This window comes from Sinocyclocheilus rhinocerous, unplaced genomic scaffold (genome assembly GCF_001515625.1).
Source record: "Sinocyclocheilus rhinocerous isolate Xijiao unplaced genomic scaffold, SAMN03320098_v1.1 scaffold95, whole genome shotgun sequence".
Lineage (NCBI taxonomy): Eukaryota > Metazoa > Chordata > Actinopteri > Cypriniformes > Cyprinidae > Sinocyclocheilus > Sinocyclocheilus rhinocerous.
This window is the reverse complement of record NW_015662004.1, coordinates 30,221-44,735: the sequence shown is the minus strand read 5'-3', so window position 1 is coordinate 44,735 and position 14,515 is coordinate 30,221. Positions and strand designations below refer to the sequence as shown.

At 37.7% G+C, this 14,515-nt stretch overlaps 1 protein-coding gene across 1 annotated transcript in view; it reads right to left on the bottom strand.

Annotated features, from left to right (window-relative positions):
• Positions 1-14,515, bottom strand: part of LOC107727281 (gamma-aminobutyric acid receptor subunit beta-4-like) — a 33,908-nt gene that overhangs the window by 13,176 nt on the left and 6,217 nt on the right. Inside the window, exons 3-8 of the mRNA XM_016537108.1 lie at positions 11,320-11,402; positions 8,461-8,598; positions 7,250-7,402; positions 6,204-6,460; positions 5,450-5,539; positions 4,156-4,514 (exon numbers count right to left, since the gene is read on the bottom strand). Coding sequence (XP_016392594.1) covers positions 4,161-4,514; positions 5,450-5,539; positions 6,204-6,460; positions 7,250-7,402; positions 8,461-8,598; positions 11,320-11,402 — 1,075 coding nt within the window. The 3' untranslated portion in view covers positions 4,156-4,160. The remainder of the gene's footprint in view (positions 1-4,155; positions 4,515-5,449; positions 5,540-6,203; positions 6,461-7,249; positions 7,403-8,460; positions 8,599-11,319; positions 11,403-14,515) is intronic.

The window sequence follows — 14,515 nt, the reverse complement described above, 5'->3', positions numbered from 1 at the left end:
TCAGATTCCAGATTTTCAAATAGTTGTATCTCGACCAAATATTGTTCTATCCTAACAAACCACACATCAATGGAAAGCTTGTTTATTCAGCTTTCAGATGATGTATAAATCTCAATTTCGAAAAATTTACCCTCATGACTGGTTTTGTGGTCCATGGTCACAATATTATATATAATTTTTTTTTTTTTCTAATAGGTTAGTCATACCATAATTTCTGTTGTGAATTACTCTACAATATCCATGTTTCCACTCACAAAACTCAGAACCAAATAACCGGGATAAAACGCTGAAATAACTTTTTTTTGGTGTGATATAAAGATGCAATTACAAGCAAAAAAGTCGCAATTAGAAGATTTCCCAGTCACAAGAATTAATATAATAATTTTGAGATATAGGTCAAAAGAAGACACAGTTATAGAAATTGTGAGATAAAAGTGAGATAAAAAAAATTGTGAATAATGTGAAAAATAAATGTGCAATTAATTAATTATCAGAATCCTAAACCTGTACATATTTAGTTCTACATTTTGAGGTTCTGAGGTTAAGCAGTGGAAACATAGCCAGAGTACCTGGATGAGACATTTGAGCGAACTAATTTGTCACTGTATTTTCTAGGTTCTATAACTGCTAAATTAATTGTACCCCAAATGTCCAATGATCAAATTATAATGCTCTATAACCATGTTTAAGGCCTGAATTGAGTTGAAAGAGAATCACTCTCCCATGAACTTTGTTGTATTTGCATTGTATTGCTCAGAAATATTTCATGAAAAAATGCTTAGTGATCTCGTTAAGGCAAATCTTGCAGGGACAAATGCCCACAAACCAGAATCTTACCAAAAACCTGTTCTAGGTGTAAGCTCACTATGAATAAACAGAGTGCTGGTGCTACAAGAACATGTTGAACACAATATCAGTTTGAACAAATTCAACATCCAACATGTCTCAGTGGCACAGTATGGCTGTATTAGCATTTCGCTAATCCCTACTCTATCGAAAATTCCAACCCTTGCCTATGGTGATTGGTCAGGACGCATGGACCAATAATGATTCAGGTTACCCTGTGGAACGTTAAACTGATCATTAGCAAGAAAGACTGCATAGTGCCAGCAAGAAGGTAATGAAGCTATGTAGTAAATGGGTGCTAACTTATATATGTATATAGTTACGAAACCTCTTGTACAAACTACTACTAAGAATTTCTAATTATTCTCATGGATAATATACCAAACCACAGGTTATGATGCTGTATGCATTTTTTCTCTCTCTCTCTATTATTAGTTACTCTAAGGAAACAATTAGAGCACCTATGGACACTGATTGATAAATTAGAGCAGCAATATTTGATACAAAAATATATCAACATCCTTTTAATTGTGCAGTCTTATCAGTTAATAGCGGCTGGCGTGCAAATGATAATAAACTTAAAAGTATATGCCACCTAGAAGTCATGCCACTTTCCCAGCTTTTCTTGACAAAGGCAAAGCAAACTCTATTTTTCCAGTCTCAAAAAAAGAAAAAAAAAGAAAATCTACATGTCTTCCTTCTAACCGGTCCGGTTCCCTTGAATACATTAAGAGAAAAGTTGGCTAATGGTGCAGTTAGCATTTTCAACTTACCACTACACTTGTCTACAACACTGCACTAGTAGAGGTGGATTGATATTGTAGCTTAAAAGGTCTGATCTACATTGTAAATTCACATCTAAACACTATAGATTAAATGCGTATACCTAACTAGTCTGCCTTTGAACCTTCATTGGCAAAGCATTGCAGCATCTTGAATGCCTACTGGGAGTTGTAACTGGCCAAGGCACCCCCGTAACACTCATAATAGCTAGGGTTTCTCATGAAAAGCACTCTGACCTCCATCCTCTTTTAGTGCAGATTTGCGCTTAACTTAATTGCTACAATGTGCATGCAACCGTGCATGTCTTGCTTTGCACTTGAGAGTACTGGCTCCCTTGCACAGGTGTTATGGTCGTGCTCACATAACAAATATAATAACACAATAAGTGGAAATCCTTCGAACGTGCTTCTATGGTCATCTGCTGACAAGTTATGTAGGACCGTGCAAGTACCTTGAGGTACAGCCTTCTATACTTTCAGATTTCCCTGACTCCTTTGTTTCTTCATGGAATGAATGATCTGTTGGTGATTTGGTGGCTGGTGTGGGGGTCGAGAGCCAAGGGACCCTGCTGAGCTCTGAGGTCTGAGGCCTGCTCAGGATATCCTCCTCAGGGAACTCAAGCAAATCCTGGGCTCTCGTGTTCTCAAACCAACACCGGAACCCTCCTCGCTTTTAAATGTCACCTTGCCCAGTTATTCAGCAATTCAGTTCTCATCCACATCTTCAAGAACTGTTCCAACATTGCTGTGAAAAGCATTTGTTGGGATGCTTCTATTCAACCGAACTACTCTGAGTATTGAGACAGCTAGACACTACCAGAAATGAGCTTTGAACGAATATGGATGGTAGATTAATTGATATATGGATTTAGGTGGGAGTTTGTGGTCACCTGGAGATAGAGAAAGATCTGGCCACCTCAATGTCAATGAAGCTGAGGTAAATCATAATGAGGCGAAGCCCAAAAGAAATGGTGGTGGGTGAATCAGAGGTAAATGGTAAAAAGAGAAATGGATTATAGGCCTTTTTGGTTGCAACGTCAGTTCATGGCTTTTATCGTACATGTCATTTTGCCCCGAAAAGACTCAGAAGCTTTTATTTTATTATTTTTTTTCCTGATTATGCTTTGAGATTCAATCCCAAGATGCAAAACGTCGGAGCTGTGGGTGGGTCTGCAGTGCTTAAAGTGAAAGGTCAAATATCAAGGGTCATTCGGCTCTCTTTCACTGATTGATGAACTGAGGACACATCCTTCAGGTTTCAGACAGGCACATTTTAGAGAAACTAAAAACATCAGCATATATCATTCTCAGGATGGATCACTACAATGACTGAATATATACAATATCAGGTCACACTATGGTTCGAGTGGTTGACTTAAACATGAAACAGATAAAAACATGGTCACATCCCCTGTTGAATACACAATAATCTTTTCTCTCCTTATTTTGTACATTTTCACATAGTTGGACTAACTTCAAATCCAAGTTCTAAAGAAACGTTACATCTCACTAAGGGTTTCCCTCCATTCCAAACAACACAAAGCTCTACAAGATGTTCATGAATACTGTATCAATAGAACATATGAAATGCACTAGGAACAAGAGTAATGAAAGAACAACAATGTCAATAAGGCTACGAAATGAATGAATGTACTCTTTTTTTTCCTCTTCATTTTCTTAAATTCCCAATGAATGATGCATACCAGTGGCTTAATATCTATTAATGAACTACCTCTAGAACATGTTTAGGTGATGCCCTCCAAAAATATGAGTATAACCTTAGCCCAAAAATGAAAGGAAGGAGAATCTGCAAAAAAGAGAAGAGAGAAAATGAACCATACTGACTCTGGGCAGGATGCATTGGTTAAAACTCAAGATGGCCGTCCAGTGTAAACCATTGACCAGAGCTGAGAGGTCCGATAAAGAGAACGCTTGTCACTTGCAAAATCAAGGAATGACACATAATTCCAAAAGAGGTTGCTGTACAGTGTAGAAACGGACATTTCCGTCAGTCTCTTCCATGGGCATGGGGAAAGCAGTGGATCGGGTCTGGGGGCCCGCTCGGTCGATGCCCCGAAATGCACAAGCCACTTCTGATTTCATGAGCTGCGGTTGGGAGAGGTTGATTACAGTATCAATAAAAAGCAGATGAGACGTTCTTTTTCTCTTGCAATCTTTTCTTTTAGCAAAAATATCATGCAGTCTTTAGTTCCGTGCCCTCGAACAGGGGACTAATGTATGTTATTCGTCGTTTGTTTCAGAAGGAAAAGAATTCAAATACTTGAAATGTTTCTTTTGTATTATTCTTAAACATTCAAGTCATTCTATATAACATGTTTCTTTTTTCTTTTTTACACCAGAAAAGTCCTTTAGATTTTACACACGCATGTGTATATAGAAATATAATATATAGAAATATGCATATACATATGTATCAACTTTTCATATATGTGTACACATATTTTCCAATTGTATCAAAGTCAATTCAATGTGCTCTCAAAATATGGCCCATGTTTCCTAGGGGAACGCATATCAATTCACATAATACAACCAATAGATAAGGTTGAAGAATCCAAAAGTGATAGGAAAAATGACCCGGGACCACTTGTCAATGGTGCTAACATCCGCCAAGTTGGGGATTTTGAGCTTCAGCTTGGACGAGCGCCTTCTCAGCCGGCAGTTGGCACGACTGCGCATGGCGCTGCGGTCCAATGAGTGGTGGCTGAACCCATCCCGTGAAGCCATGGGCTTGCGGAACTGCACTCCGGAGCTGTCAAAGGACATGACGGAGTTCCGTGAGTCACTGACGCTGCTGCCAATGTCGGACGGCATCACCTCATTGTTCATCTCCAAAGTGGTGAGAAGAATGTTTCCGTAAGCATCCACCTTGAGACAATAAAAGACAGAGAAGGGTTGTCATGAGCGGCCACAGGAAACAGACGGTCCTAAACTGTCTCAAATAGCAATTACTTCCGTTCAACCTTTCATGCGGATGCAATGATGATGGGATGTCACAGTTACAACAAACTTTACTTGGGAAGAGGAAACTTTACAAGAATTATTCAAAATGCGATGGCTGACACACACACAGTAGTTAAAGTGCCCCTATTATGCCATTTTTACGGTTTCTAACATTGTTTTGGGAGCATGCATGCAAGGTCAAAAAACGCTTTCGTTTTCTGAAAATATGCATTTAATATCACCTCATTTTCCAGCGATTCTCAAACGATTCGTTCGAAGCAGTTCAAAGATTCAGTCTCTCTAAACCCCTCCTTTCCGTGAGCCTGCTCTGCTCTGATTGGTCAGATGGCCTAGTCTGTTGTGATTGGTCTACCGTGTACAGCACATTTCGGAAATGATACGCCTATTTCAATAGTTCTGTATTTTGAATGCTCTATAGAAAAATATCCATCCATCCATTTTTCAACAGCAAGCGTTTTGTGAATCACGCGTTGAACTCCCCGAGATTAGAGAAGCAGTCGTCAGTAGAATGACGTGTTTGTTGGCGGGGTCAAGTTGTGCGCGGCCGGCAAACGTAGAACATAGGCGTGCATTGCGTGCAGCCGTCACGGAAGTGGGATTCGAATTACTAACAACTCGTTTCAGCTGTTCAGAGTTTATTTTGGGAAACAATAACTTTATTTATCGTGCATTTTCAGCTTTACAACTTTGCAGATCGTTTACATTACAGCTACATTACACACTGCATGAAAGGCAATATTGGAAATGGCATAATAGGGGCATTTTAATGACAATATTTCATCATCTTCTGAGTCGAAATTTTCACTGTTTCAACTGATATGATTTCTAAATGCATGTACCCCGACTTTTCTTTGTTCCTCGAGATACAGATTTCTTCTCTGTGTATATGACCTGAGGGTGTTGCTTTGAAACGGCGCTGAAATGGAGTCCTTGCGATGTGAAAGAAAAAATGAAGAGAACATTAAAACGCCCATATAAACTGGCAATCAAGCAACAATTTTTGAAGAATACAAAAGTGCATAAATATGAGGGTGAAGAAGAAAAAGCTTGCATAAAAGACACAGACACAAATGCTTTATTCAGTCCAACTCTCATTACTCTGGTTTAGTATCTGAGCTTAGTCCACACAGTTGTTATAAGTATGAAAATGGCGGACACATTTTGAGAAGGGAGAAATGAATCGGTCTATCTCACGGTACATTACGGTGCTTGGATTGAAAGAGAAGCCTGCGGCAAAAAGCAGACTAGAATCAGATAGCATAATGACAATGTAATTTGTAACTTTCCAAGCAAGAGGAACCTCTCCTATTAATGAAATGCAGCTTCAATCAAATGAAATACATCACTGATTAAATAAAGTCATGGTTAATGGGCAACTGAATGTTCGTTTTTAGTAGTGATGTGAAGCGATTCATTCAGGCGACAGTTATTTTGATGAGTGAAGTTGCTCTGCTACAAACTAAGTGAATACGTATTCATTTAGACATGCATGAACATTGTCAACGCTTATTAAATTCATTTAAATTAGCTTTTAATTAGCACAAAAATGAACTGTGCAACTGTTATAAATGGTTTACAAGAGATCTTGCGTACCTGTTCCCTTAGACGCTTCTCCTCATAGCGGGGACGCTCGTTGTTGGCTTTGTTTAGCCTTTCGTTGATCTTTTTCTGCTGCTGGGGTCCCCTTCCAAAGAACACGTAGTTTACGAAGGCATATTCGAGCAGGGCCAGGAAAACAAAGACGAAGCAGCCCATGAGGTAGACATCGATGGCTTTCACATAGGGGATCTTTGGGAGGGTCTCCCTCAGGTGGGTGTTGATGGTTGTCATAGTGAGCACCGTGGTTACACCTGCAAGAAAGCCATGTTAGTCACTTCAATGAATAATGTCACGTTCATGCGACTTGCGTCGAGGCTTTCATGAACCACTTAACAGGGTCATCATGCTCCTACTTTAGGCCCAAGTTGAAATAAGACATGCCCAAAGAAATTAAGGTGAAATAAGACATCCCACTATGTAGTTGTCTAATAGTAAGGTTTCTTATAGAATGCTAAGTGGCCAAGTTTTAAGCCTGACATAACAGAACTCAGAACTAAAGATGAAACAATTTCAATGCTAAAAAAAGAGAACAATTCTGGAGATATATTGCAGAAAAAAAAAATAGACATAGTTTCACAAAGCTTTATGTCCTAGAATGCTTTGGGCTGGTTTGCATAGCCAAGTACTTGTGAAAAAAAAAGAAAAAAAAATTTTTTTTATGGGGATGCTAAGGACAGTTTTCTCAAGCAATTTTAGACATGCTTAATCTACACAAACATTGGATTACTCTTGTTTTCATTGTTGTATCTGCATCACCCACATAATTATACTTAATGCAAATCTTCCAGTGAAATCAGTGGCAAACGGAGTCAAAGCTGAAACCGTATGAACTTTGAGCATCACGTAAGCTTAAAGCTTCGCTCAAGTTTATTGCATTGGGGAACATTCACGCAGGTCATGTGAAAGGGCTTCAACTGCTTTAATCATGGTTGACAAAAAGTAGAATATAAGAATAGTTTGCGCAAAAGACAATTAAAATGATTGATACGGTTTTATACAGGAAAAAATTACTTCCTGATGAACAAAACGTTAAAGGTTACCCAGGGCCACACGAGCAGCAGAGGCATCATAGTTAATCCAGAAGGAGACCCAGGACAAGATTGTGATCAGAATGGAGGGCATGTAAGTCTGCAGGATAAAGTAGCCGATGTTTCTCTTGATGCGGAAACTCAACGACAGCCGAGGGTATGAACCTGGGGAGACACAAGTACAAAGCAGAAGCCAAAAAAAAAGAGATGTCAACATGTAACTGGAAACACAAAAGAGCAAGCACAGGAAAAATAGATCTACAATTTGCAATTGTCAAAGTCTGCACTTTGACAACAGTCATTTTCCCATTTGTTCAGATGGAGCGTTTAATTTCCCCAAAGCAATGGATTCCTTCCCAGGGACTAGTTCCATTCCAATTAAACATGGCAGAAAGTCGCAAACATGGCAGATTTTTTCTGAAACTCCCTTCTCAGCAGGCAGCGTCTATGTCCCTCTGAGAATTGTCACAAAAGCCTGCAATGTCTTTTTTTCCATTTAGCTTTTTAATACAGGGAATTTGAGAGAGAGAGAGAAAGAGAGAGAGAGAGAGAGAAAAATCAATTATGTAACTGAAGAGCATGTCCCGTTAATGTGTAAAATCTGGTGTGCGGTTTAAGACAACTGTAAAGAGCATGTTTCAAGAAGCCTTTCCAAGATTGGCTTGCACATGCCTGTTTAAAAACTATGCAGCTAAATGTCAGGTGTGGTATGAATAATTGACTCATTCAATTGATTATTCAAATTGCTATGGCTATTTGAAAGGAATATTCTTGTTTATTCCCTGTGGTTCCAATCTCACTGCGCTTGTACCTTAAGTAAAAGGTTTTTCGGATAAGGATGCAATAGAACAAATTCCACTGGGAGCCTTTCAGCAGCAATTTTATCAAAGAGAGAGGGAAATAACTTGATCAGGCTGTAATTTAAATAGCATTTGAATATGAACGGTACCTGACGCCAATCACAGCACTATTCTTTTACTATTACTCTTGTTTGGAGACCTCCCCATGAATCTCCCCATGAAATAAATAAGAGTGCTTACGAGCAAGAGCACTTAAAATGATAGCCGCATTTTCTACATTAATTTAAGTTGAGCAGTGCATTGCGATAACCTTAAATCTTCAGTAAATCTTGTTCACTGCATTGTTCTCAGTGACCGTTCGCTCTGGCCATGGATTTAGTGCTGGTATTAACCCCATTTTGCATGCAAGTGATTCGTCCATACCTGTAGTAAACCTCACTTCTCTGGACACAAGACGTAGCTCCACAATGGAGAACTGAGGCAATTCCAGTTTGTCCACACCTGTCACAGCATTGTCCCCTCCTTGCCAGAAGAACACGATATCATCTGTGGTGTACCCATCTGCAGAGATTGTAGACAGTACAATACATTTTTAAATAGAATGTAATGTACTGTATGTATCTTACACAACCATAGCACTGGGCAATGTCAGTTTTACGTCTAGCAGACAGGTCTCAGAGATGTTTTGTGAAATGAAAATTGAACTACATGGCACAACCTACCGGAAGGCACAGAACAAATGAGGTTATTTCCTTCATCAAAAATGTGGTATGTGTCGTTATCAGCACTGTTAATTTCACAAATAAATGGTTCTGCTGTGTTGGTTGCTGTGTTCAGTTTCATAACACATTTTAGAGAATGTTAATGTGCTTTCTGTATGACAAGCTGTGTCACGAGGAGAGAATATGGCAGGAGGTATGCAAATGAAGTGTTTGTCAACATTTCGAAATCAACTAAATAAAATAAGTATCAAAAATAATCCTCTGTCTCTGCTTTTCCATCCTCTAATATATACTATAATGCTGCAGCTTGTCACACAATGAAAAGCATAAGAATGTTGTAAGATGTTTGTAAAAACACTCTTACGCAAATTATGTAATTCAGACATAAATTTCTTCTGCTAAGTGCACAATTTATGGAATGAGACAATTCACATGAGAATGGCTTTGTACACAATTTAAATGATCTTGTGAATAATTTACACAAAATTAGGCCATTTATGTGAGAATGGTTTTCTGAAAAATGAGAAGTAATAAAAGTTTTATGACAGGTTTATACAATTAATGCAACATAATAATGTTTTTACAAACAGTTTATGCATTAATGAACACTTTCAGCATTGACTGTGTTTTATGAATGATTTACAAAGAAACTTTTTCTTATGTTTCATGCATGCAGCCCACAGTGCAGTTAGTGACACCTAAATAATAGTTATCGGAATAGCTAGCTTTAGTGTTCGAAAAGTAAGGAAATGTTGATACAAGCAAATCTAAAAAAAAATGTCATGCCTCAGCAGGCTGTGACATCTGACCCATTGATTGGCATGAAACAGTGTGCATAGTGTAATCATTCGAAACACAAATCTAGCTATTTGACTGGGCTCCTCTGATGCACCCGTGATAGACAGGGCACACTATCCTGGTACGCCTGACTGATCGATAGTGCAGGGCACCTCATTGATAAACCAGCAAACACATTCAATCTTACCTACGTCTGTCAATTGTGCCATGAGCCCTCAGTGTCAAACCCCTACAAGAACATTTATCACTACTGACACCCAAAGACAGAGTAGGCAGGACTGCAGATATGGGTGATTGCTCTAAATGGGCTTAATGATTGGGTTTGCTTACATTAGGTATCTGTGGAGTGTGACAGAGATAAGAAGCAAAAGTGAAATTGATGAGCTGGATGAGTTCAAACTGCTGTTGTCCATGGTCACGGTCTCTTCAAGGTCTCTTAGAGTTGGCGTTTGTGCTATGTAGGTTGTGAGGATGATTGATGAAGATTAGACTATCACGCCGGTGATGGCGTTTCTGATTCATTTCCTCAAATTCGTTCTTTTAAACAGTTTGTTTGAATGATCCAGTTCAAATGAAAAATATGTTCTTTGACATCATTGCATGGCATCTGATTTCCTAGTTTGGCATATTATGACCTCAAAAACATTCGAGTACAGCCACATGTGGGAACACATAGCTGTTTATCATGTTTTTTCTTTCCCACCATTGACAGAATTTTCCAGCTTTCCATGTTTTCACTGTTGTGTAGCTGGGTAGATTACTTACAAATTGTAGTCTGTTACTAATTACAGATTACATGATGAAAACTGTAGTTAGTAATGTAGTCTATGTTACTAATTTTAGGTAATGGATTACTTTTTGGATTACTTTTAGATTACTTTTTTAAATCAGACTTATTTTAAACCTACTATTAAATGTACCATATTGACATAAAGAAGCAAAGGGGTTTCCCAAACTGGGCTTAACGTAAAAACTGCAGTGAGTTTGTGAGTTGATGAAAAGCTAACAATTAATTTAATCATAAAATGTAAAATAAAAATGCATGAAGCTAGAATAAAACCTTTTTGTTTGTGTGTTTAAAGCAGCACTATGTAACTTTTGGCGCTCTAGCGGTTAATAAACAGAACTGCACACATCCCGCGGAAAAACATTCCAACCGGAGCTACTTCTCTAAGTTTATGTCTATGGCGATTCACGCAGGTATGTGTTACTCCGCAGCGGTGACGACCCGACCAGGCTACAATAGTCCAAATATAAGTACTTATTATAAGTGTACCGTAGTGATTCGGAATAAGACAAAAATGCGGTTTGGAAGATGAATTCATGATGTACTCGCTCATTATATACATTTTGCAAATTTTTAACACAGAAAAAGTTACATAGTGCTGCTTTAAAAGCAGAGGGTCTGTTCTTTCTTTTGGCATATTGCAGATGTTGATACAACAAAATATTCTGGGCCATGAAAGTTGATCAAAAATGCTGGTGGTGGCTGGCAACTCTGGTGGGGAAGAGCTAATTATGTTTTATTTATATGTTGTATTAATAATGGTATTTATTGTAATTTTAATTGTCATGCTTCAGTTCAGGTTTTTGCTGCCATGATTCATCTCATAAAGAAAGAAGAAGAAAAAAAAGCAACAAAATATGCAGAGACAGTTGTGTAGAAGACAGCAAATTATGCTCTCTATGGGTGTAGTACACTAGAATTACTTCTAGAAAATAGCCAGTATTTGTATGCGTGTTCACATTTCCTTTCACTTACAACTCTCAATCTCTAGGGTGCAGTTCTGTTCATCGAGGGGGTACCGTCTCAGGTCCATCATGCAGGCTGCTGTAGTGGTTATTCTGGAAAAAGGACAGCAAGAAAAAAGAGAGAGAATGAGAGACACCGTTACCTTGGTAACCTTTAGGAAATCACAGCTTAGCCTTGACTGCACCACGTGATTGGATTGGAATGACTGGAATCTATTCTCTTATTCAAAGAAAAAAAGAAAGAAAAAAGGAGGAAAATGTAATTATTGGTAAGCAAATTGTGTTTGAGGTCTTGAGGTTTTGGATGTTGATTGGTTGTATGGTGAGATAAAAAGAAGGGAAATATATTAAATAAGAAGCAGAAAAAAATATATACATACACACAAACACACATAAAAAAGCCACTTCATAAATTTGCACATTTTAAATGTCAATGTGTCATTTTGGTTTCACTTTATTTTGATGGTCCCTTTAACACATTCTGTTGACTGTAAGTAACGTAGCACCTACATGTCTACTAACTCTCATTAGAGTATTAGTAGATAATTAGTAGACTGGTAGGGATAGGGTTAGAATAAGTTGACATGTACTTGCAAAGTTACTTATACTCAGTAGAATGTCTGTTGGGAGACCATCACAATAAAGAGTTAGCAGATATTAAGCATAAAGTCTACTAATACTCTAATGTGAGTTTGTAGACTTGTAGGTGCAACGTTATTTATTGTCAACAGAATGTTCAAAAGGGACCATCAAAATAAAGTGTTACCGTAATTTTTGTGACAAAAATCACAAAATATTAATCACAATATTAAGTGTTTGGATGCTCAGAGTCTTGGGCAGCAGGCAGGAAAACATCCTAGATGGTTGGCCAGTCCATCGCATGGTTAGCTTGAGAAACATTGCAAACATATTCATTAAATCAGACAATGATTATTAGTAAAAAAGGGAGCTTGACGCAAAAAAAAGAACACTGAAATGTATATGCAAGCCATAGTGTATGTTAGTTTCTTTTCAGTCAATTGGCCAAACCGATTTGCAAAATGGTTCATTAAACTGATCTGAATAGAAATATGCTTATCCTTATAGGTACATGTAAAGGAATACTTATTTTTTTCAGTAATATTCCTCCCCATCGTCATAGCTTTCAATTCACAATTTTGCATGCATATATTTAAATTTGACACATTGTAATCAGTCATGACACATGACAAGGACATTGACATCTAACCTGGCATGACATGATATAAGAGTATGGCACGTAAATTATGAAAATTTACTTTTTTTTATGTGGACTATTCTTAATTTTTTTTCATATCTTCAACTGTTAGCTATAATGTTGCAACTGGATGCGTGAACACGTTATGTTATGTTATGTTATGTTATGTTATATTATTATTCTGCTTAGCCTGTGTACACACAAATCACTAAATCACTGAGTACGCTAAGTTCAGAGCACAGCATCAACCAAATGCAAGAACTGGCCAGATTTAAACAGCTATGCAGAACATTTTGACAATGCTTCAAAACATGGAGCTCATTTCTCAACACGTTGCACAGCTGCTTCTGGGTACCTTGAGACAAAATGTTAGTTAGCAGTCGCTGATCAGAAATGCATCTCCCTGCACCCTCAACATTTTAAGTAATATTTCACACAAAAATGAAGCATCTGTAATTATTTACTAATATCATTCCAAAATGTATGAGCTCTATCCGATAAAGTAAAAAAAAAAAAAAAAAGGTTTTCTACTTCAAAATGTAATGTTAAATTCAATGTGTCACTTGCCATTTCTTTGTAATTGTCTGTGAAATGTACTATTTATGAGAATTGTTTCAACACCTTTTTTTTCAGTGCAGATGAGATGCATGAGTATTCTTAATTTCTCTTAGCATTAAAAATCATTTTGATATGCAGTATATCCATATCATATTTAATCATCAATATGACAGTCTTATTCTCCTCTGATCTCATTCTCTTATCCCATTCGTCTAGTCTGACTTCATGCTGGGTTTGGGAATTATTGGAGCCACATACTCAGTGCTGACTCAGTCTCTCCAGGGACCTTCTAGCTGCTCAAATCTGATGCTGACAGACGTGTGCACTTTAGTGAACAGCTCTGATGTATGGAGTATCATTCAAGACTGTAGTCTATAAAGTGACAATGTGGGATTCTTCAAAGCTGCATGGAATTCAGATTAACACCATGTCCTAACCAGACGCACACCACAACACTTGATCAAACATATCTTTTCAATGGTATTCAGAGTTTTTGCCCTAACCGCCTGTGACAGTGACTACGTTTACATGGACATCAGTAATCTAATTATTTACTTGATTCTAAATAAGCCAATATTATGATTATGGTGTTTACATGAGTTGCTTTTAGAATATTCCTTTCATGTTCCCGTTTTACATGTTATAGTACATAGTTCAATTAATGGCACACTTCATTACGTCCCCACGTGACGCCATCCGACGTCCCCTCCGGAATTTCACGTATAAACATATAGTTCGTCTTCGTGATGATGCCATGTACAGTTTCTGGGTGTTTCATTTTTAATTTTATGAAAGCTTCAAGTGCAGTTAATTATTTGTACGTGCATACAGACGATCGTGGTGTTGAAGCTCAAACGGTTGAGCACTGCCGTGTGTGTATCCTGTCGCAAAATGTGGCGAAAAGTCCTACACAACGGTACTAATTTGATTAAGGTGTTTACATGTCTATACTGCACTTCAGTAATGCGACTAAAATAGGAATACTCCACATGTCTTAATCCGATTTCTGTTTATTTCGATTATGACTTTAGCCGGATTAAGGTAATCAAAAATCTCTGTTTACATGGTAGATTCTTAATCAGAGTATTAAAATCGGAATATTGTTGTCCATGTAAACGTACTCACATAGAGCTTTAGAATATGTCCTGTTATTAAATATTCATTTTGTGCCACTATTCATTTTCGTAAGATTTTTGTAAGTCATTACTGGCCACATAACTGTGACAACACCTTATTAAAAAGTGATCATCTTTTACTTTATTTACTGGTGGAATTATATAGCCAGAATATTTCCCATGGTTTACTGGACATACTTGGTAGCGGATAGTGGAAAGTATACATGCCCATTCAGTTTGGGGTCAGTCGAGTAAAAACCCAAGGGTAACATTTTAGTATAAGGACCAATTCTCACTATTAACTAGTTGCTTATTAG